We start from the raw sequence: 24,588 nt of genomic DNA, 5'->3' as shown, positions 1-24,588 counted from the left end.
TACATGATCTACAACATGGTATTGTTTAATAATCTGCTATTCACTGAGAATATTATTATTATTATTAATAAGGCCTCATTCAGGCAACCTTATGTAAGTTGCACCCAAGAATCTCTACGGAACTCGCATCGGACAGGCAGCCGTCTGTTTGTTGTTGGAAATGCGGGTATAGTGGACTCTGCATGTCCTCTTCCCATATATGTTATGTGATGCATATCAATCTATGTGAAAAAAGTGCTTGAGTGTACAGCCCCATAGGCTATGATGGGTTCTGTGTGCTGTCTGTGAAATGCACAAAAACACAGGGATAGAAGACACGGCCATCTAAATAAGGTCTTAGGGTTAGATCCCCTACCAATGGGCCACATGGTAATTCTTAATAAACCACTGAATCATAAGTAAAGAACACTAATATATAAGTATTAAAAACTGCATTAGACTATTGGGTATGAGGGACGAAATTGGCATACAAAGCCATCCATGAATCATTCATACCAAATTTTTGGCCGATTACTTAAATATTGTAGTTTGCTCTTTTTTACTATCAATGTGATCAGCAGCTCTAGTATGTTATCTAACCTGGACGCTCCAGCAATGATTTGTCAGGCTTTCTCTCCAATCCTTTCAGGCCTTTCCCCACCCCCATATCCAAATATTTAAACAATGAACTTTGGACCAGCCATGCTCCCTTGCTAGTAGTTGGAATAGGAAGGTCTCCCACCATGGGGTTAGAAGGAAAGAAAATATGTTTCTGGATTATTTTGATGTTTATGCCTCTCCTAACATTTGCTGGTAAGTTAGAAATTGTAACATTGTTAGAATTGGCATTATATCACCTTCCCCTTCCAGGGCGCTGTAAATATAGCATATTAAGGGGTTTAGAAATCAGTCAAGTAAATGAGAAAGCAAGCAAGTAAAATACAAATGATATTCATGGTGAATACTACAAGCAGAGTAGCTCAGCGTGCCAGGTCATGGAAAGCCTTAGGTTGCAGTAAATTTATTCTACTTATTTTCAATGTAATTTCTTCAATATTCTATCTTGAATGTAAAGCAGATGTGAGATATATAATATTATATTACCTTATATTTACAGTTATAATTGAATATGAGTGATCATGTAAGGATCAGAGTAGAAAATATATCTGTAGTAATATCTGATAATAAAGTTTCCATTTTAGTGTATGGTACCTATTGAGTTAATATTCCAGGCTGTTGGAGTTTGTCTCAATTACCGGTCTGATATGGTATTAGTGACCCAAGTTTTGGAATGTACAATAATACTGGATATAATATGGAGTGTCAGTAATATAGTGTGTTATTCCCAATAAATTCTACACACACGACTGTACTTTTTGGTGGCCGCGTATTGTACTCCTGTTAGACTGCTGAAAATGAAGCTGCTGAAAAAGTATCTTAGACTGCTGAAAATGAAGCTGCAGTAGACGCACATTCCTTTCAGCGCTATATTGAACAGGATCATTTTAAAATATTCCCCTACCTATGTAACTCTATGCCTATACAGATCCATATGTCTGCCATTGACACCCATTGGAAAACAATATGCTGTATTTTGGGATTTTTGCATACAGTTGTACTGAAAAGCTTTGTTGACGCACAGGTTTAACAACTTATACAGTGGCCAAAACCTAATCTTTATGCATGTGTAATATATTTTGGAAAAGCGGTCTAAGTATTCTAACTATGCTAGAGGCTATATATATATATATATATATATATGTATATACATACACACATCAGCTCAGGAGTCAAGCCTGATCCATACGCAGTAGTTCCAGGCATGCTCAATAGCTGACACCTGCCAACAATGGCTAGAATCAGCAACATCAAGGCAGTTTAACGACTTAAATGCCATGGCCAATGCTGACCATAGAATCTAAGCCATTTCTTAGGTAGGGCAAACCTTCACCCCCCCCCCTTCTCCAGTGATTATGGGGTGCCTAAAGGTCAACATGGCAGACAGAGGCCTTGTGAAGGCCTCCAGTGCTGCTATCTTCGGATGCCTATTAATCCCTGCCTGTCTACATTTAAAACTAGCCTATGAAGCCTTGCCATAGGCAAGACTTAATATACTGCAATACAGTGTAGCATACAAGTGATTCAATATTGACAAATTCAGGTCCGCTAGTGGGACAAAAAAAACCATAACAAAAAAAAAAAAAGTAAAAAAAATACACCCACATACAACCCCATCAACACAAAAGTGAAAAAGTTTGTGGATAGTGACAAAAAACAATTCGAAAAAAAGAGTCTCTTATTTTTAAATAGTACTAAAATATATTAATTTGGTATCACTGTAATCCTACTGATCTACAGAATAAAGTGAATGTCATTTTTATCTCTCCTGCCTGCCAGACAAAAAAATTGCCATTGACGCGCACTGCGTCGCGGTGGGGAGGGGCCAAAACGGGCACGTCAAAGCGGGGTGGAGCCAAAAACTGGGTCGGGGTCAAACACGGCTTGATGCTCGTTCGAGTAACGAGCACCATCGAGTACGCTAATACTCGAACGAGCATCAAGCTCGACAGAGTATGTTCGCTCAACTCTAATTAACAATAAATGTTGACAGAGTCATACCTGATTATTGATGAGTTTAGTAATGTGCATAAGCAACCACTTCTTGGAATTGGTCAATTAGTTTTTATGTCCACAGTCCTTAACTTGATGCCTCCATTGTCTCCCTCCTCCTCTATGTCTGGGCATGTTCTCATGTCCAGATGTTCAGAATGGAGTATGAATGGGAACCCAAGATTCTCATTTATGTTAAAGGCAATGTACATTTTTGCAAACCTTTTAGATGGATCTATAATTTGAAACACTTATATTTTATGAATGTATTTTTCCAATCCCATTTGCAGTTGAGCACATTATAGAGCTGGTCACAGGCAAGCAAAATATTATAATATATCTATGTAGAAAGTCTCATTACATGGAACATTCTGAATATATAAGAAGGTAAACTAATATTAACATAGCTATTTCTCCTGACTCCACCATATGGCCAAGTATGTAGGTTTATTTCAATAGAGAGGGCAATATGCTGCTGACACATCTGCATCTTATCTCCTGTGGAAACAAAGGATTCAGCATGTTGAAATTCAGTTGGGATGGCCCCCATTAAATCGTCAGCCTTTTCCACCAAAGTCAACACATTTGGCTGAATTTTACCCAGTGTGTATGGCCATGTTTAGCTAAATAGTTGAGTATGACTGGTAACCCACCAGATTGTCTTTTATAGTTTTTCTACAGACTAAAGAGGCCAATACTCTGTTGAAGAGTCGGATAAAGAGAGCTAACAGTTTTTTTGAGGAGCTCAGAGCAGGTTCCCTTGAACGAGAGTGCATTGAAGAAAAATGTTCATTTGAAGAAGCCAGAGAAATCTTTAAGGATGACAGACGTACGGTAATCCTGATTGTCATTTTTAATTTACTGTATGGGCCATTAATAAAAAGAATTACATTTTAGTTACCTGACAGATATTTCCTTATAAACTATGTCAAATTATATGAAATGTTAAAAAGAGTAGTTAGCGTCACAGGGGTTGCTGTCAGCACTTGACCAAGATGGTGGAATGCTGGGGCTCACTGTGCTTGTGTGCATTATAATATAACAGAAGACCAGAAGCTCCACAACTGTAAAACCCTTCCACGGGGAGGCTTCCCCCTCTGCACCGCTGTAATGGGAATGGACTCCAATTCCCACCATGTCCAAACCTTCTTTCACTATAGACAGCAGTAGACTCATTTAAAGTGCAATAAAATCTTCAAGTTTATTTCTCCATAAACAGGGTAAAAGATGACCACGCAACGTTTCAACCTAATGTAGGTCTCATGCTTGCAAAAGACCTACATTAGGTTGAAACGTTGCGTGGTCATCTTTTATCCTGTTTATGAAGAGATAAACTTGAAGATTTTATTGCACTTTAAATGAGTCTGCTGCTGTCTATAGTGAAAGAAGGTTTGTGCTTGTGTGCATGGGAGGGCACTGCCACAGTATTTTGCATTAATCTAGCACTCTGACAATTTGGAAGACGGGATAGATTTGATGGGTAACTGTCTCTTTATTGGTAAGCAACAGGTAAAGTTTGGTCGGAATTTAACTGTAAAAAGATAAGTATACGGACTAGTACATAGACCTATTGTAGTGACCCAGTACTTCATCCTGGTCCCCTCCATAAATGTGATACATGTTTGTCCTATGTGGATGCACTGTGCAAAGCTGTCTTGTCATTTCCAGTATGTATGTTGCACAGCTGCCGCGCTTGAGGGGTTAATGTTTAATAAAATCCAAAGCCTGCATGTAAATGTATCAAGTATGTCAGGTTACAGGGTATGAGAGGCGGTATAAATGTTAGGGCTTGAAAGCGGGAAAAGGGGTCTTCCATCTTGTCTGCCACCTGAGTTTTACCTAACACAGAGCCACATGGAGGCACCTTCAGCCTTCCTGTGGTGAAGATGGCAGAGAAGGAGAGATTTCCCGTGCTGCTTGTGAGCTGGATGTAAATAGAGTGAGCCCCAAATGGAGAGAGCATCTGTGAGTAATAACTTTCTTTCAAGGCCAGTGCAGAGGTACTATCTAATCTTCTGATTTTCCTACGAGACCGTCTGAAGTCTGGATCACCACGTAGAGGTACACCTTTTAATTGTCACACCCACATGTCTCAAAGTTGCGGTGGAGGTACTGAAAGATAGTAATCTCTGTTCACACACATGCATCTTTGAGCTTATGAAAGCCATGTGGAGGTACTACGTTCTGAAATCTAGTCATTTTCCAGCACTGTGAAGTCTACAATTGAACTGCCTTGTTTTTTAATTGAATTATCTGTTTTACAGTTTCAAGTAAAGTTTATGCCAGGCTCTAACCGTTCCTAAAGATCCGTGGTACTAAGAACTGTCTGTGGCTGAATTTATTATCCGCCGAGGGTCATACCGGTGTGTGTAGAAACAGTGGCGTCACCCGTGACAATTTCTTCCCTGTTCTCCAGTAAACTGGGCATTTCCTATCCTAGTGGTGCCCTAGGCGGCGTGCAGTGATACTCTGGCCTTGGCTGCGTGTGTCCCTCCGGGAAGGAGCCTAGTAAGCGCCACCTTGACCTGCCAACACTTTACCATTCCAGCTCCCCACGTATGTCAGGTGTGTGGGGTCTCCCTACGGGACGCTGCACTATACAATAAAGAAAACTATTTATCGGAATAATTGAGTTTTGGTCTGTACAATGAATTTTACACCTTAGATATAAACCTTTTCACTATTCTAAGGCCTTATGTCCACTTGCACGCACACATAGCACTGCTAAATTCTGCATTGCTATCCATGCATGGCCGCGGTCATGGAGAGGAAAAGAATGTTTCTTATCTCTCCGGGTCCAGCAGGGATCTCCTCAGAGCTGGCCAGATCTTCTTTCTTCAGCAGGGCGGGCGCGTCCGTGAGCGCCCGGCGACGCGCCCGGCGCAAGCGCCAAGCTCGCTTCTTTGTTTTTGAATCCCCTGCTTTCCCGCAGATCCAGAATACGTCCATAGTGACAGCTGCAGGTGTGCCGTTGCGGAGATGGCTTCTACTGACTTCAATGGAAGCCATTGCTGCGGAACCTGCAGGAAAATGGAGCATGATGCGGTTTCTTCCCGTGCGTGCGGGAATAATTAAAATCAAGATGAGGGATCTACAACCTGCAGCCTTTAATACCATTCTGTGTGGCCCGCAATCATGAAAATTTGGACATAATTGCGATATATACATAGAATATGCAATAAATATCTGATATATGTGATATACCAGACAAAGGAGGATGTGATGGAAAAGTGGCTATGCATATATGCAAACTTTAAATTTCTCAACTGGAAATATCACTTTAAAGAGATTTTCTGACAGTAAAAAAAAGTTTAAAGAAAATAGGTTAAATTTAAAATAAGCTATATTCACTGGTCATAGGTCCAGCCACAGTCCCTACAGTTCCAATCCTGGAAGAAGCTGCAGTGTTCATGTGTCGTTCATTGTACATGTTGCCACTCAGCTAGTTTCAGTGGTCATTAATGAAAATATCACTACTGAAGCTGTGATTGGCTGAGCAATCACATGTACAATTAATGCAGCTTCTTCCACGATCATAGAGGGAGGCGGGGGTGGGAGCATCTGACCCATGAGTGTGTCTCTTCTTTTTGCAACACCCGAGTGGTGCAGGATGCTGCAGGAAAATGTGACTCTCTATCCAAGCATACGGCTGGAGTTGGGAGGGTGTAGTGCATGGACCTGTTACGGTGGCACTTACCAACTCCTGGTCCCAGAAGGAGTTACCGCAGCAGAGGATAGGGCCAGTAGTCCTCAGGATGAAAGGGGTAGTAGTTGTCAGTTCGTGACGCCACCGTTCCACACACCAGCATGCATAACGGATAAAATAACATGGGCTAGTATTGTATCTCAGGTCCTCAGGAACGATTGAGGCCCGGTAAAACTTTACTAGTGACTTTTAAACATGGTACAACAAACTTCAGCAGGCAGACTCTACGGTGCAGGGAAATTAGTATTATTCAAACAACTTAACATGAAAGTCAATGGCCCAAGAATGGCAGTAATTATCACCCTGCTCTCATAGACTTTAGTATGCGTGCGTGTCAGTTAAAGGTGTACCACTCTACGGTGATCCAGACTTCAGACGGCCACATAGGGATTATAAACAGATTTAAGATTATTTTCAGAGGTTTGGTAGACTTCTGCACTGGTCTTGTTAGAGGAAACTATAGTCACTAGAAGAAGACGTTACTTACAATGGCTCTTTGGTAATAGGACTTTTAGGAAAAACACTTAGGCTCACTCACTCCCATGCACTTCACATATGGTAAGGCAGTCTCTCCATCTCCTCCATATTAGATGCAAAGAAACCAGGGACGTCTCTCTGCACCCCTGCGGTTTCTCCAACTGATTGGGGAAGAGGGAAGATCCTCAGCTCCTACTAGGGAGCCTCTCCTTCTTTTCCATTTTCGATACAGGGAAGCTGAAGGTGCTTCCCTGCATCACTGTGGGTCCTCCAACAGCATTGTGAGATGGAAGATCATCAACCTCCTTCCTGCTCACATACACCCCCATTTATCTCCTCACTTGTACCACATGACACAGATAGATACATTCAGCAAATAGGCAATGATTTTAACGGAGTTAACCCTTCAGACGCTGCACCTGTGCAACACTCATCCAGAAAAATAGACATGACAGCTTTGCACAGTGCATCCACATAAGACAGACATGTATGACAATTATGGAGGGGACCAGGATGTTATTCTGGAACACTACATTTTGTTTTTTGCTTTTTTTTTTACTTTAGCCCATTCCCTCCCCTTTAGATTGTTTTTTTCAGTCCCAGAAAACCCCTTTAAGTTTTATTGTGGCCATTGGGAATTGTACAAGCTAACATTGTTGCCCTCAGACCAGGAAAGATTGTGCACACCTCCTCTAAACCTCTAGGGAGTAAGATAATAACCCATAACCACCCTGGACCACCATGTATAAAGTATATAAATATACAGAATGAGGTACTACCTGCTAAATCACCTGAATTACAGGCTAGGTTCACAAGCACCCTTCTGCATCTTGTTGAAAGGCAGTAATTCTTACAAATAAAACAGGATGCAACAAGACACACAAATAATGTGGAAGCTTTTCTTCTGCTGTTTAATAACAGGACTGATTTAATTTTTTGTAACAATACACAGAATAATCACAGTATTGCATTATGTTTAAATGTACCTTTTTTCTAATCTTAAAAATATATATTTTTCAAAAGAATGCAAAAATGTAGTGTGAACTGGGCTTAACAACCCTATAGACAAATGTGTAATGTCCTTAATGTAGAATGTTTAGCAAAGTCAGTATAATTGGGGTACATACACTGCAGTTCATTATTTTGTTCATCCCCCCCCAAATTGACAATTTGAGTTGTGTATTGATATTAATGAGCTGTAGCGTAAATTATGATTATTTAAGAGTGGCTAATGTGAGATTCTCTTTTTGCTTCACAGAGAGAATTTTGGAGGACATACTCAGGTATGTTGTAAGCCATGCTCATTGATAGATGTTTAAAAAAATGAAAATCACTACTTATTATTGATACTATTATTAATATGATACTATTATTAAAACTAACTTCTTCATAGATGAAGACCAGTGCCTTTCCAATCCTTGTAATAATGGTGGAACGTGCAATGATGATTATCAGTCATATGTGTGTGATTGTCCTGAGGGCTATGAGGGCAGAAACTGTGAAACAAGTAAGTTGTTTGTTATTAACCCTTTCCTATCCACTGTCTGACATTTAAAGACATTCTGATTGAAGGCTGTACAGCTCCAATGTTGGAAGACGTCCGGCAGGGTATTCTTACTGTATATTACTGGCCGCTCTGTTGTCGGGGGCCTCTCCTGCATGTCACATACCACAGTACTGGCTTTAGCCAGCAGATGGCGCCATTGTATAATGGTAGAAAGAGGAAGATCCCTAAGAAACCCTGAATCCAAAATTGGATTGCAAAGGGTTAAACAGTAAATTAGACTTCATTCACATTGATGTGATGACTTCTGCATACAACAGAAACCATAATAATCTGCCAGATCTGTATATGACAGATCCAAGCCATGACTGACAGATCCCATTGACTATTGAAGCCATCGTGGTTCTCTCGTGGTTTTTCTCATTTTGATGGCAAGAACTGGGCTATATTCTACACTATTCTTGGTATGCAAAGGACAGAAGTTTGACAAAACCCCTGACAGAGGCTTGTAGCCTTCGTCCAACTGCTCTTTTGTCTCTAGGGATCCTCATTCTTTGTCCTCTTTCCATATTGTGTCTTTCACTTTTTTTATGTCACTAATTGACTTTTTTATTTCCTGAAATTGAAGTCATGATTTTGAGGCATTTCCCCTAGAAGTAGTGGCTGGTCCCATCACCGTGGTTCCTATCACAGTGGTTACCAATCTTTCACAATCTCTACTCACGTGGGTCCACACCATGTTGTTGCGATCATGCTGTATGAAGTTAACTTTTGGACAGACAGTGGTGTTCAATTGAATTTGTTTTTCGAAATCTTGACCCACCAACACATTGAGGCACAAATCATAAATCCAAGGTAGTAACTTGTTCTACACACTCAAATGTCAGAAAGAGTACCAAGACCTGCATGTTGAGGAGGCCAATCCTCTGCTCAATAAGCATGCGACTCAGCTTGGGAGGGGTAAATCTAGCTTTAAACAGGAGTTAACTCTTGGCCAAATAATTGTTTAGCTCTCAGGCATCTCTCAGGATAGTATATAATGGAGTTGGTGCATTGAGTTAGGATAACATTTTGCACTTTTTTACAGATGTAAATGATACACTAAAGTGTGAATATGAGAATGGAGAATGTGAGCAATTATGTCATGACACCCCCACAATACGACGCTGTTCGTGTATGGAAGGCTATGCTCTAGGGAAAGATGGCACATCATGCATTCCTACAGGTCAGTATAAGAGTATGTTCAATATTAGGCATAACTAGGATTTTATTAGGGAGGGTGAATGAATTGGCAAACCATTCTGGAAAACCATTGAGTGTACTGATGATCTCCCAGGACAATATATTCTATATAATATGAGTAATAAAAACAATTGTATGTGTCTTCTAAATTTGATTTAATATGTTTCCAATGCTTGTTTAACAGTGGAATATCCATGCGGACAGATACCAGTGTTTAAAAAGGAATTCTCAAAAGGTCGAATTGTTGGAGGTGAAGAGTGCCCAAAAGGAGAGTGTCCATGGCAGGTATTATGAACATTGGGTGTAAAAGTTGTTAATAGCCCAGATGAAATGAGACCCACTGCTCATTCCCCCTCATCATAATAGCATTGCTCCATTTTCACCCCAAGTAAATGCTTTCTTTTTAGAAGCTAATAATTCAGTTTTCTGTTCACCATCTTAATAGGAGAAGCGAAAGTTAGCTCGATCTTTCAGAATTGTGGGTGGCACTTATGAGGGCAAATGCTGCCTGGCAATTAGCACTATGAACAAGCTGTAACAGTACTAATGTACGCCTGACAATTGTTGAGAAACCACAAGCGCCCTAAGGCACAGGAGACTCTGCCCTCTGTAGCAGTACACATGTGATAGGCAATGCGTAAGCTGCAGGGAAGGAAGACATGACAGGTTGGCTATAGCCTTACTTTATCTAGAGGAAAAAGGAATCAGCCAGGAGAATTTTTTATAGCAAAAATGGAGGTTGCTTAGTACAAGACTAGCACGTTTCCAACATGGACTGTTTTTGAAAAAATTACCAGCAAAAGTTTTTTTAAATAAGTATTCATGTAGTACATGTATCTGAAGGAAATGTTTTGCATAATACCATGTGAAAATTTTCATGGATGATACATTACCAATAAAATCCCATTTTGGCAAGGATTGGGATATCCTGCACTTGTGCTGAGCCCTTCAATTGTATTCTTGATTTTTTGTATTAGTAACATCAGACATCATGGTTCCCTCCAATTTCTATAGCTCTCCTCCTCAAAGGAAGAAAACTGTCTCTCTAGTGCTACTTATTTCAGCCAATCAGCCAATGCACAGCCTTTTGAAGTGCTTTGAAATATGACTTGGGTTAAAAGAGGCCATTTTCTTACTGTCTGGATCTCCATATGATTTCTGACTACTTGTTTATCTTTTATCTTTACGAGGGGGTGCTGATAAGTCTTTGGCTTTGTGTTGTTTTTTTTTTGTATCTCTGGTAACGAATGTTACATCACATGCAAGCCTTATGTGTCTAATATATGTTTTCAAAATTTTGTGTTTGTAGCTTATGGCAACAGTGATCTAGGCACGCAGGAAAACAAAATGGCGGAGTCTAAGGCGATATTCACAGCAAATGAGAGCAGAGGAGTGATGAAATTCTTGTTTATGCAAGGAAAGTCCGCGAAGGATATTCATGGTGATATGTTGCAGACATTGAGGGATCAATGCCCTTCATATTCTACAGTTAAGAACTGTGTTGCCAAATTTAAAACGGGCCACTTCAGCACCAATGAGGAGAAACGTCCTGGACAACCGAGAGAGGTTGTTGTTCCGGAGATTGTTGATGCTGTGCACAACCTCATACTGGAGAATCGGTGAATTTCAGCTAAAGAAATAGCAGACATCATGGGGATTTCTGGTGAACGTGTTTGTGTCATTAACATTTGAACATGAAGAAGCTATCTGCAAAGTGGGTCCCCAAATGTTTGATAGCAGACCAGAAAAGCATGCAAGTGAAAACTTCCTGGTCCATTTGTCAGCGTTTTCGGACTGATAAGAACTTCCTGCATCGACTGGTCACTATGGATGAGACCTGGATTTATTTGTATGACCCTGAAACCAAGGAGCAGTCAAAAGAGTGGAGGCACAGTGGTTCTCCTCACCCAAAGAAGTTCAGGGTGCAAAAATCAGCCACTAAGGTGATGGTGTCTGTGTTCTGGGAGAAGGAGGGTGTGTTGCTAGTGGACTACCTTCAAAATGGTTCCACCACCAATGCAAGGTATTACATTGAACTTTTGGACCAATTGAAGGCAGCTCTGAAGGCCAAAAGGTGCGGCAAGCTGTCCAAAGGAACCTTGTTCCTGCAGGACAACGCCCCTGCACACCCTGCACAAGCGACCACGGCAAAGCTGGTCGCTTGTGCAGTGTGTGCGGAGGCTGGTTGACCACCCACCTTATTCACCAGATCTAGCTCCCTCCGACTATCATCTGTTTCCAAACCTAAAAAAAACCACCTCAACGGTACCAAAGTTCACACCATTTCTGATGCCATGGCTGCTACGGATGACTGGTTTGAGGCACAACCGAAATCCTCCCTTTTCCAAGGCTTACAGAACTTGGAATACCGATGTAAGAAGTGTGTTGACATCAGTGGAGAGTATGTGGAATAAATGTAAAGTTTCATCTTCCTATCTCGTTTCTTTTTGGGTAAAGCCAAAGACTTATCAGTAACCCCTCATATATCATTCATCTGTAATAGAAAGCAAGGAACAAAAATTTGTGGTAACAATATAGAAAGTGCAAAACTGCTTCACGGGTCTCTGCACCGAATACAAATTTTGTACAGTTCTCCAACTACGAGGCAGGTCTCACAAGTAAGATGCACCCTAGTTACTGTTGCACTGCCGCTATTGGGGCAGTTTTCATGGAAGCGATCGCTAGCTGCACAGGCCTTTCTATGTCTGAACTAGTCTATGATTTAGCAACATGATGGAATGCTTTTGTGCTGATTTTAGGGTGCTACTGTGTTCAGGAGACAAATACATGTTAAAATGAGCACAGTTTTTTGTTTTTTATTTCCGCACGTACTTCAAGCACAAGTGGCAAGTCCCAGGTCTGAACATGATTTGGCTGGTGAGACCCTACTGAAAAAAAGATTGAAAAGCCCTGTTCTATCACACTGCAACTATTTCTAAATTACTTGGGACTTTGGATTCATTTTTCTGACCTGAATTAAATTTAGTTAAAATAGTAATAATGAATAACGGTCCAGTGCAATACTAATTACATTTTTTATTAAATATATTTACAGGCTAGATTGGTCTTAGTAGACAGAACATCCTTAACGATCTGCGGTGGAACGTTAATTGCACCAAACTGGGTAGTCACTGCTGCACATTGTGTAAAACCTGGTCTAGTAAACAAACTAACAGTTGTACTCGGTAAGTATAAAACGAACACACAAGCTGAAGAATCTAGTGTGCCACCAATCCCCATACGCTATCTTGGCATATATGAACATGTAATACACGCCAAGATAGTGTATTTTTTTTGCATGAGTAATCTGGGCATGAATAAAATCACAGGTGTGAGCAGCCCAATACAAATCAATGAGCTATTGGCATCGCGTGTGGCGCATAACGTGCAATCAGAATACGCCCATGTGAGACTGGCCTGAAACTGGATTAGGTGAAATTGTATGTGTATAAATGTACACCAAAAGAACCCGAACAGTAGAGTAATGGCAGTCATAATTAATATTTAATAATGGTAAAAACATATCAGTGTCATGGTGCTATCACCGCCTGCAGGTAGAAACAAAATATAACTTTTATTATCAATCATTTAAAAACCTCTAATTGCTGAAAAGTATATTTTATCGAGCAACAACAAATGTAAAACAAATATAGGCCTGTAGAAAGAAAGATTTTCTTGATGGACAGCAAATGCAAATGGTTATAAGGACAATTTGTCCACAGCAAGTAAAAGGGGAGTGATAGAGACATACTCTGAATAATATATTTGTATATCCAAAAAGTAGCCTAAAATTACTCTGTTGCACTCTATTACTCACTCTCATACCTAAACTGGGTTGTCACCCTGTAAAGGGCCGGCCCTGTACCGAAACCTTACCTTGATTGCCCTAGATAGCGGTAATGACGGCCATTACGCATAGAGACAATAAAGTAATATCAGAGTGTCAGATGTATAATTACCACATTATTAATTTCCATCACTTATTTCAGACTGATAAAGAATACATATATCCATGCCATAGAGAGCAAACCAGTTGTTGCTTCAAATAAATATATATTTCAACTTTTTGTATTAAACATGTGAGCCAGCATAACATATACAATGCAAGTCAAAAGTCTTTGGATATCACAAACACTTGAGGGTGAAAACATAGCAATCACCTGTATTTAGCGCATGTATATTTACGTAACACTTTACATCACTTAATATTAGATTCTGTTCTCATCAGGGCTCACAATCTATATTCACTTCTCTGTATGTTTTTGAAGTGTGGGAGGAAAGCCATTGAAACACAGGGAGAACATGCAAACTTCACGCAGATGTTGACCTTTAGGCCGGCTGCACACGAGCATGACGGGCTCCGCCGCAGAATATTCCGCGGCGAAGCCCGTCACGGCGCCCCCCAGAGCCCCTATACTTACCAGCGGATCCGGCGTTTTCGCTCCCGCATGACGCTTCCCCGCCCACCGCCGCCGCGTCACATGACACGCCCACTGCGTCACATGACGCGGCGGCGGTAGGCAGGAAAGTGGGAGATAGCGTGAACGGACCGCTTCCATTGACTACAATGGAAGCCGTAAGCGCGTACACCCGCGGCAAATAGAGCATGCCGCGGGTGAGGACGGGAGATTTCACGGTGCGGAATTCCGCGGTGGAATTCCGCACTGTGTACCCTGAGCTATTAGGTTCGGAAATCCGTTCGTGGGAAGGAGGCCTTAAGGGTTAAGGGTGTGATAAACTGCTTCTATCTTTTCAGGATCAGGGTTACCTTCTTCTGCACGAACTATATGTCTCAGATAGCGAACTTGTTTCTGCAGGAAATGACACTTGGAAGGTTTTACTTTCAATTTGTGCTTGATCACTATCTTGAACATCTCATCCAAATGTTCCAGGTGTTCTTCGTAAGTTTTGGAGCAGACGATGACATCATCTAAGTACAGCAGAACGGTTTCAAAATTCTTATGCCCCAGACATCTTTCCATAAGTCTCTGAAATGTTCCTGGAGCATTACAAAGACCAAAAGGCATGCAATTGAACTCAATAAGACCCATAGGTGTAGTGAATGCAGTCTTCTCACGATCTAGTTCTGCCATTGGAACCTGCCAATACCCGCTGGTAAGATCAGGAGTGGAAAAATAAGCAGAAGAGCCCAGAGCGGTAAGGGTTTCTTCGATTCGAGGTAGCGGATATGCATCTTTATGGGTGATGTTGAGCTTACAGTAGTCTTCGCAAAATCTGATTCCTCCTTCCTTTTTCTTAACTAAGACTAAGGGAGCCGTCCATGGACTATAGCTACCACTGATCACATTAGTGTCTTTCATATCTTAAATCATGCCTTTCACAGTCTGATACGAAGAAGGGTTCAGAGGACGATATCTCTCTTTGATGGTAGGATGACCATTCGTGGGGATAGTGTGAGTGATGTTTTACACTTGTCTGAAGTCTGTGGCATGCTTGATTAAGGCTATGTGGTTTTGGCGAGCTACATCAAGTACTCCTTGTCGTTGTTTCTTGGGGGCTTCAGAAGTGCCCACATGAAGGTTAGACCACCAGGATGCTTCAGTGGAAGAAAATACCTTCTCTGTCTGCTGAGAGGCTTGTTTAAGTGTAAGACGGTCAGAGTCTAGCAAATCCTCTTGCTGGAGTAAGGACACTTGAGCTACAGCACAGTATTTCTTTAGAGTGTCACCTGTATTGAGGACCCTAACAGGCACTCCACCCGCGGAAACAGTTGCCAAACTTTTTGCCGCTATCAGAAAAGGGTGCTCTTCAGTTTATAGATTCAATAAGAGCCTGGTAGTCTTCTCCTTGTAAACCAGGTCTGGTCTGGCACCACAACAGCCCTCTGTTCTGGGCGGTATGATAACAGGTCTTACGCCTTTGATCCTTGCTCTTCCCACTCTTCCTCTGGGCTTTGTGAATTTCTGCTGGGCAGAAAGAATCTTAATAGTCTTCTTCATCACCCTTTGTAAGGCTTGGGAAGCAGAGGAGACTTGATTCTGTACAGTTTCGAGCATTTCTCCAGAACAATTTCTGAGCACATTCATTCCCAGGATCGTGGACAGAGCAGTTCTCTCTGCTCCATCAATCACCAGTACACCTTGCTGTACTAGCTCGGTCTGTTCTGCGAGGATAGTGGGTTCCCAATATTCTACTACTGGTACAGGTTTGCCATTCATAGCGATAAGATCCAAGAAGTGTTCTGGGGGTTGCATAAGAACCGCTGGGTCCCAGTATCGCTCAAAGAGTGCCTTTCGTATTGTAGTCACTTGAGAACCAGTGCCTAAGAGTGCTGAAATGGGTGCGCCTTCTACTGTTAGCAGGATTTCAAGACAGTGGCCAACATACTTGGACATCCAATGTGGGTTATTCTGAGCAGGACCTACTTTCTTTCCTCCCAGACAGCGGTCCATAGACCTGGGGGACGACCTTTTAAACTTGGGCATTCTATGAAGGCGTGTCCTGTACGTCTGCAATGCGTACAGAAATAATTTGTGTTTCTGCAGGGAGAGTTGGTCCCATCTCTTTGGAATGTTTCAGCAGGAGGCTCGGAAGGCTCATGAGAATACGGACGTGGGGCTTCCAAGTGATTCCAGATGACGGAACCAGAAACATGCCTCTCCAATTCCCCCATCCATTCACAGAGTCGCCACACCCTGCGCCATGTCCGCCAGTTGTTTTTTGTATTGTTTCCATTTGTGGAACTTCATTCTTCTTAGATTCCATTGTGAGTGGTCTGGAACGAAATTCACGTTTTGGTGCATCGTAGGGATATGACTTTTCCAAGTAGATCCCCCCAGGTGTCAGCAGTCTCTATTTCTGTAGCTATTGGTTCTTTACGCATCACCCTAATGGCTAACTCTTTGAAATCTAGGAAACTACTATCTGCGGATTGGACTGCCAACATTCTCAATTGCCTCCAGAGGTCTTCAGAGATCACCCCTTCAATAAATTGCTCCCGTAGCATTTTGTCAGCAGTGCCAGCTTCTTGGGGATGAGCATGAATTATGGCTTTCAATTCATTCCTTCCTGAAAAGATAGGGCATAGTCCCGAAGGGGTTCTCCTGAGCGCTGCTTCCTATTAAAAAAAAACAAAACGCTTTTTCACTTCTTAAGCAGTACAGGTTTCAAAAATATTTTGGAGTCTCTCAAATATCTACTCTACAGTTCTTTTCTGAGACTTAGGCCAGGTTTTAACTTCTCTTGTGGCTGCTCCCTCTAACTGTCCTATCAGTATTTATACCTGCTGCTCTGCGGCTAGGGGATACAGTTTGAACATAGTGACCATCTTGCTGCGGAACTCTCTCAGTCTGTGTAATTCTCCTTTGTAGCGGGGTAACCAAGGGGCACCCGGGTAATAGGGTAGACTTAGAAGCATCATAGCTATATATGAAGTAACAGGAGTGGTGGTTGTGAAACTTGGGCCACTGGAGATTGCTTGTTCCTCTGTTTCTGACATCTTCAAGGTGATAGAGGGCTTTTCTAGGCTCTAGAGTAAAGAGGGTTGAATTTTATCCCACTTGAGCGATTTCTGAAAATAGGGACGCTGGCCCTTTAAATTTTTAAATTGTGCAAAAACGTAACTGAAATGTCGATCCTGTTCGTGACAACAAATCTTGCAATGGGTAACAAGCGGGAAGAGGCCTGCACTCTGAGCGGTTTCTAAATTGTGGCTGAGCCGTGTCATGGTGGCAATGAGTGCAGCACACTCTTTGTAATCTTGTGCACCATTGAAGGTATACAACAGGATCTGGACAACTAATGGAATTAGGTGATCGTGATGCCAGTGCCTGAATTAAGAGCACTTGGTAGCGAAATAAGACTAACACACGTATGTGTTTTCTTTCAGGCTTGTGATTGTCTGCATTATTCTTACGCTCCATAAATTGCATATACAACTTGCATATATACTGTTTAACACTTTATACACTGATACACAAACTTTGAGGGGGCAGCACCTTAGCTAAGGAAGAGCTATATGGAAAGAACTGACAAGAAAATACCTTTTATAAACCCCACTAACAGTTTTGCCATTCTTGAAACACTGTGCTTAAGTGTTCTTTAGTACTCATAAACTTCTATGAAGATTCTTTACTTGTCTGAAGATCTGCAGCTGCATTGCTGTCCGGTAGAAAGCAGGGCTGGCTTGAATGGACATCAGGTTTGGGCAAACAACCAGTTTCTCAACATCCATCCAGATGATTTATGGGCTGCTGCATACAGGATTGCTTGAAAGTTTACATAACGAGTCTCTAATTACAGCATGTCAGAGGAGGAGAAGAAACTGAGTCTTTACATGGCTGTTAGTTTCCTCCAGTTCCATCTTGGGTCCTCTCTCGCACCTCCAACTGAATGGCTCACTGTCTCACTCCATACTCCCTCCATACTACTCTTTATTTCCATCTTCTAACATGGTTTTATCATAAACAACTGCACAATAGAAAATGAGCAGGAAGAAGCCCCCTCCTTTTTTTCCCTTACTTCCTCACTCAGGGGCCTGTCACTAACTGATTTACGACGGTGCCTAAAACCTTAACTCTTTAGTTTCCTAACTCCCTCTTATTAAGTGAAGTTCAGCCTAACTATACTTTGTTAAATGAACTGTTAGATAGAACAGTTGCTCCTAACATGCGATTTACCAACTACAAATCCTTATGACCAAGTTCGTTCCTAATGACCACAGGATATCAATAATAACGATAATTACCTCGACTCTTTGTTATTATATACTCATCCCTCACATTTCTACAGTTGATTCCAAACTGCTACAGTTCCGATAACACACTAGAAACACAGCAGATATATTTGCAAATGCACAGACCACAACACAGCGCTGAGCGGGATGTAAATTGATCAGTGTTGTATATGCTTACTTTTAGGAGGTTACACTTGGGATATGTAGCTGTTCACTAAGGCCACTCTCACACAAAACACTGCAATTTTACAGCCATTTTTGCTGCGGTTTCGAAACGCACCCCTTCATTGCATTAAAAAGCACAAATGCAGCAAAATAGAGCACACAGCGCTCAAAAAATGCAGCGTTACAAAATACCACATTCGAGCGCAGGTCTGTGAGGGCCCATTGAAAGCAATGGAAGCAATCTACCATGATTAACACGGCGTTCAAAACGCTGTGGTAATCGTGGTAAAAAGTGCATGTGTGAGAGTGGCTTAACATACAGTTATATTATCTTTTAGTGAGACAGTGCCCTTGCACTTTAATTGTTAGTATTCATTCCGAAATTCTGAATGCTCACGGTGTCCAAAGACTTTTGATCGGCAGTATACCAGACCACTCAGCTCCAATCTTTAACAATAGTAGACATTATTCCGCCTTCTAGCTTTAAATCTGCTCCACTTCAAAGTGTGTCCCCTTTAAGTAGTTCATCAGGGAGATATAATATAACACTACTGAGGTGAAGGCATTAATAATCCTCCCCTTACAGAATCCCAGGGATCAGTCATCTCCTCTGCAGCGCTATGGCCGTGACATCCAGGTGATCTAATTCAAAAGAACACCTAATGTTAACCCAAACATGGGAACAAAGATCCACAGACCAAAGCAAAGCCATTGCCTACAGCTGCTGTGTAGGAAACACTACGTCTATGTCTTCGTCAGGGGACGGTGCATGCTATGTTGTTTTTTCTTGCATTTTACATTGTACCCAGTTTCCCTGAAAATAAGACATACCCTAAAAAAAAAGACATAGCACAATTTTCCAGAATTTTTGAGGATGCAAAATGATTTTTCAGGCTTTTTGAGGATGCTTGAAATATAAGCCCTACTCCAAAATTAAGCCCTGCTAACACTTAATTTAAAAAGTCAATTTAAATAGTGTCCAGGCAGCTATACATGTAAAAAAGTTAAACCTTTTTGAACAAAAATTAATATAAGACACTGTCTTATTTTTGGGGAAACACGGTAGTTCTGACACAGGAGTTACAACTCCCACTGAAACCCCTCATAATATTGGGCGACACCAGCTTTATTTCTCTCTTAGGGGGCGTTCACACTTGCGATCTCAATATAGCAGCGGGGTTTTTTTTACCGCAAATGTCAGTAGGACGTTCTAATGTTAAAAATGCATCCCACAAAAATGGCAAGTTTGCGATTTTTGTGCGATGCGCTTTTAACATTAGAAAGTCCTATTGACATTCACGTTAAAAAAAACACAGCAAAATCGCGATCGCAAGTGTGAAGGCACCCTTACACAGTATATTTATGAGGCACTGATAGCCTTACCCATTCACCCTGATTGACCTAGAGGGTGAGTCGGGCTAGCAGCATCTCATTAATAAACTGGACTCCTATTTTGCTGGCAACTGCAGAAACAAGCTGTAAGTTCTTAAAGACCACTGCACATTACCCCATAAGTGGCTGACCGCTGGTATAAGCATGTCTGTCACTACTGTATTCTGACCTCAGCGAGGAAAGTATAACATATATGGCAGATTCCCTTTCAATACGCTTGGGAAAGGTATTACCTGTGCCCTATGTCATCTATAAAAGCAGAGGCCATAGGTAATATTCACCTGCGGCATATGCATGCATAGTATACCTCCCTGCAGCTTCTACTTGATCCAAACTTGCTCTTCTGCACTTTCACAGAAACCGTAGTTGTGGCTTCACCTGGTGAGACAGAAATGAAGGAAAAGAAGACATTTTTACAAATAAATATGTTGATGTGTAACTTAATTACTTCTTCAATATACAGGCTGCAATTTAGATGATGATCATAATGGTGATTATGTTATTTAATCCTACAGGGGATCATAAGATTAGTGAATATGAAGGAACTGAACAAGAGCGCAAAGTTGTTCAAATCATAATTCATGAAAAGTTTGTTGGCTTTAAAACACACAACGAAAATGACATCGCTCTCCTCCGACTGAACAGCACAGTAAACTATACGGATTATATCGTTCCCTTATGTCTGCCTGAGATCCAGTTTGCTCGAAAGGAACTTCTGCACCAAGGCTCCTTCTCTGTTGTCAGCGGTTGGGGTCGACTTCTAGAAGGTGGAGCCACTCCTGACACACTCAGGAGGGCAATTCTGCCTCGAGTGACAAATCAAGAATGCATAGAAAAGTCAAAGTTGAATATTAGTGTCAATATGTTTTGTGCCGGCTTTACTGATGGTAGCAAGGATTCTTGTAAGGGTGACAGTGGGGGTCCTTATGCCACAAAATACAAAGAAACCTATTATCTCACTGGTGTTGTCAGCTGGGGCTTGGGATGTGCCAGAGTAGATTCATATGGTGTGTATACAAGAGTATCTCGATATACAGATTGGTTAACAGGAAAAATGAAGCAAAATTCCAGTTAATAATTTACATCATTAGCATTAAGAGAGACCTAGCCGAAGAGAATAAAAGTGGCTCATTAATGTACATTAAAAATCTGAAAGCAGTTTTCAACATCTTACTTTTATGCCGAGATACTGTGTGATTGCTTGAAGTTATGGATCCAAAGCCGTAGGCTGCACTGCAGAGAGATTCTAGTGAAACTTTCTCCATCCTATTTACTCAGGAGAAAATATATACCAAAGGCAGAAAAAAAATCCTGTATTAAATGGGGGTTTACAAGTTGTTGTTTTCTTCTTTTATAAATCCCCAGTATAAGCAATATATGGATAAAATTAAAAAAAGTAGGCACCTAGTCATCTTTCAGGATCCCCCAATCCCGCCCCTGTGCTAATAGTTCTATTCTCCCCACTGGTCTTTGTTTAAAGGATCATAGAGACGATGGGTTGTACTCATCACATGACCATGGCAGCAAGTCAGTGGCCACAGTAGTGGCATCCCTGCTGTGGTCAGTAATTGGCTGTTATAGTCAAGGACGAAATATCATCCTGGTAGCCTAGTAAACCAAGATCATTAGAGGTTAACCAATCTGCCAGAGAAGGAATATTGTGATATTTAAAAGGTGTGTTCATATCTGTATTTTATTTCTAGCCATTGGCAGCTTTATGCTAGGGGTTTTCATAAAGTCACAAAGCCCCTTTAAGTTTAGGCACCTGATATGCAAAACTGCTGGGTATTAGTGTATCTTGACGCCACCAGGAAGTCCTGGTGGAGACAGGACAGAGTGCCTAGTAACGCCCCCAGAAGCTCATTGGCTGCAGAGAAGGCTCTGACGATGCATCTCCCCTCCCACCTCCTAAAACACCTACCTGTGGATGAACTTTGCTGTAATCCCAGCTGCTGCACTTGGGTGTCCGCCACTAAGCTCTGCTGCTTTGTAGTCCCTCAGCCTCCGCTCCCCACTGCAGCAGTTGCTGTTACCGGCTGTTCCAGGCATCGCTTTCTTCTCCTCCCTGCTGAGAGCAGACATCACAGCTGCCGTCACGGCTCCTCTCCGCAGATCCCCGGAACTCCCTTGTGTCCTGCATGACAGCAGCTGCCTATTCACGGCACTGGTAGATGTATAGCTGCATTCCAGTCTTTTCATTGTCACCTGCCGTGGACGGTTAGGGTTAGGGATGATGTTCCTTTTAGGCTTACATTATAACTTGCTAATATTTCCATGTTGTAACATGTAATTATTTACAGCTAATAATGTAAGCCTAAAAGGAACATCATCCCTAACCCTAACCATCCACGGCAGGCGACAATGAATGCACACTGTGCTGGTAGGACCTTTGCGACGTCAGCCTATGGGGAGCTGGGGGTGTGAGAGGGGCGTTCCCCCTGTCTAACCCCTAGCTTCCTGGTGGTATCAAGATACACTAATACCAAACTGCTGATATGTACAATATTTTAACAGCCTGCGATATTTAGTCCCTCTAACCTGAATGTTCCATAAACATTGAATGTGTCTATTATACTACAATGTACAATAATGTAAAATCTATTTAAATGTCATTTCAAATACATTTTTGTTTTGTTTTTGTTTCCCTTTTGTCATTTCTTTTAAATACAGTCAATGTCTTTGTTAAAAAAAAACATGTATATTTCACTTGCAATGTTATCATTTAGTCGGGTTATTAAATGACTGAACAGGTTTTAAAAAAACTTTTCATCACAGCAGGTAGATTTTGCTGTATAACATCTTTTACCCCTTGTGCAAAAAATTAAAAAAAGAACCAATAGCTTTTGTAGTTAGATATATTTGTTATTAAAGAGACTCCTAGAAACCTAGAAGCTAAGCTTATGGTCTCAAAGTAGCTAACCCGCCAAATATGGAGATGTACGTTTTATAATTACCTTCCCCACCATTCCCTAGGTGTCAGCATTTTGAACAGCGCACCAAGTAGTCCTCTCATTCTACACTTAGGATGGAAGCACTACTTAGCGCGCCACTTAATGCACTGCAGCAGCTGGTTTCAGCACTGTCCCCGGGGGAACGGTGTGGAAGGTGAGTTTTCGGTCTCTTTCGCACGGGCTACAAAATCTCGCTGCAAAACACCGCTTATGTGAAAGAACTCATTGGAAACCATGGGCTTCACATTGTAGCGATGATTTTGTAGGCTGTGTGAAAGAGGCCGAAAACTTACATCCCCAGACTTGGTGGGTTAGCTACTTTGAGACCATAAACTTAGCTTACAGGTCTCAAGTAGCTGACAGATTCCCTTGCAACCATTATATAAGCACGTTTATGTAAAACTGTTAACAAAACTTTTGATAGAAAATTCTGCACTTTTTTTTTACTAATTCATTGCCTAAAGGGGTTTTCCGTATCCTCAGGATAGGTCATCAATGGGTGATCGGCTGGGATCCTTCACTCGGGACCCCGACCAATCAGTTGAGCAGGCAAATGCTGCAAACACAGACGTTGGAGCGGAAGCCTCTACGCCGACCTCTGTGTAGTGGCCACTACTGGTAACTGCAGGCACAGCCCACGTTGATTTCAATGAGAACTGTGCCTGCAGTTACAAGCGGCGGCCACCACACAGAGGTTGCGTAGAGGCTTTATGCTGCTTCAGCTCCGACCTCTGTGTTTTTGCAGCTCTGACAGCATGTGCCTGCTCAACTGATCGGTCGGAGTTTCGAGCGATGGACCCTAGACAATCAACTGTTGATGACCTATCCTGAGGAGGACATACTGTCCTCTCCACAGCTCTTCATTTACAGTCCTCTCCACAGCCCCAACATGTACAGTCTTCTCCACATACCCCCAAAATCTGCATATAACACATGATGATTTTGAATCCACAGTGGATTTTCCGCTAGGGAAATGATGTTCTATGTGGCTTTACCCTTAAAGGGCTTGTCTCGCGAAAGCAAGTGGGGTTATACACTTCTGTATGGCCATATTAATGCACTTTGTAATGTACATCGTGCATTAATTATGAGCCATACAGAAGTTATTCACTTACCTGCTCCGTTGCTAGCATCCCCGTCGCCATGGATCCGTCTAATTCTGATGTCTTCTTGCGTTTTTAGACGTGCTTGCGCTGTGCGGTCTTCTGCCTGGTGAATGGGGCCGCTCGTGCTGGAGAGCTGGTCACCGCGTCGTCATCGTAGCTCCGCCTCCATCACGTGGTGCCGATCAGCCAATGAGGTGGCTGTATCGGCAGTGGAACGCGGAAGACAGAAGAAGAAACTCCACGGTGCACCATGGGAAGACCCGCGGTGCACCGTGGGAGAAGACCATCTTTAAAAGAAGAAATGAAGAAGCTGCAGAACGCTGATGCAGGTAAGTGTAATGTGCTTGTTAAAAACTAACCAATGCTTTCTTTTTCACAGGGCATAATGCAGGGGTCTATTGAAGAAGAAAAACAAAAACGCTTTCGCCGCGAGACAACCCCTTTAAATGGCTTTATAAGTATACTATAAAGGAGGATTTCTGGTGTTCTTGTAATATTTACAAATGTTGTTAAGTCAAATTTTGTCCTGGGACCAGAGAGGAGGGGGTTACACTACCTGGTGATAGTCTTTTATGCTGTTGTCCCTCCAATTATCCGTTTCTAGGCTGCATTTTTAGTCATCCAAGATAGCCACCGTAAACTTCTAACTACCTAATGCAGACAGTGCGCTGCACTCCAGCACTAATTGGCCAAAACTAATTACATGAGGAGCATTGGCCAATAAGAAAGCAGGTAAAGTGCATCTGTAATCTAGCACTACC

General features: G+C 41.9%; 1 protein-coding gene across 1 annotated transcript; it reads left to right on the top strand.

Annotated features, from left to right (window-relative positions):
• Positions 1–704: 704 nt before the first annotated feature.
• On the top strand, positions 705–21,993 carry F7 (coagulation factor VII). Its single transcript, XM_066592928.1, has 8 exons — positions 705–792; positions 3,260–3,423; positions 8,031–8,055; positions 8,166–8,279; positions 9,364–9,501; positions 9,703–9,803; positions 12,574–12,703; positions 20,286–21,993. The coding sequence occupies exons 1-8, from the start codon at positions 723–725 to the stop codon at positions 20,843–20,845; spliced, it is 1,302 nt and encodes a 433-aa protein (XP_066449025.1). The 5' UTR covers positions 705–722; the 3' UTR covers positions 20,846–21,993.
• The last annotated feature ends 2,595 nt before the right edge of the window (positions 21,994–24,588 follow it).

The sequence above is a fragment of the Eleutherodactylus coqui genome, chromosome 1, assembly GCF_035609145.1.
Source record: "Eleutherodactylus coqui strain aEleCoq1 chromosome 1, aEleCoq1.hap1, whole genome shotgun sequence".
Lineage (NCBI taxonomy): Eukaryota > Metazoa > Chordata > Amphibia > Anura > Eleutherodactylidae > Eleutherodactylus > Eleutherodactylus coqui.
This window is presented reverse-complemented; position numbering and strand designations above follow the sequence as displayed.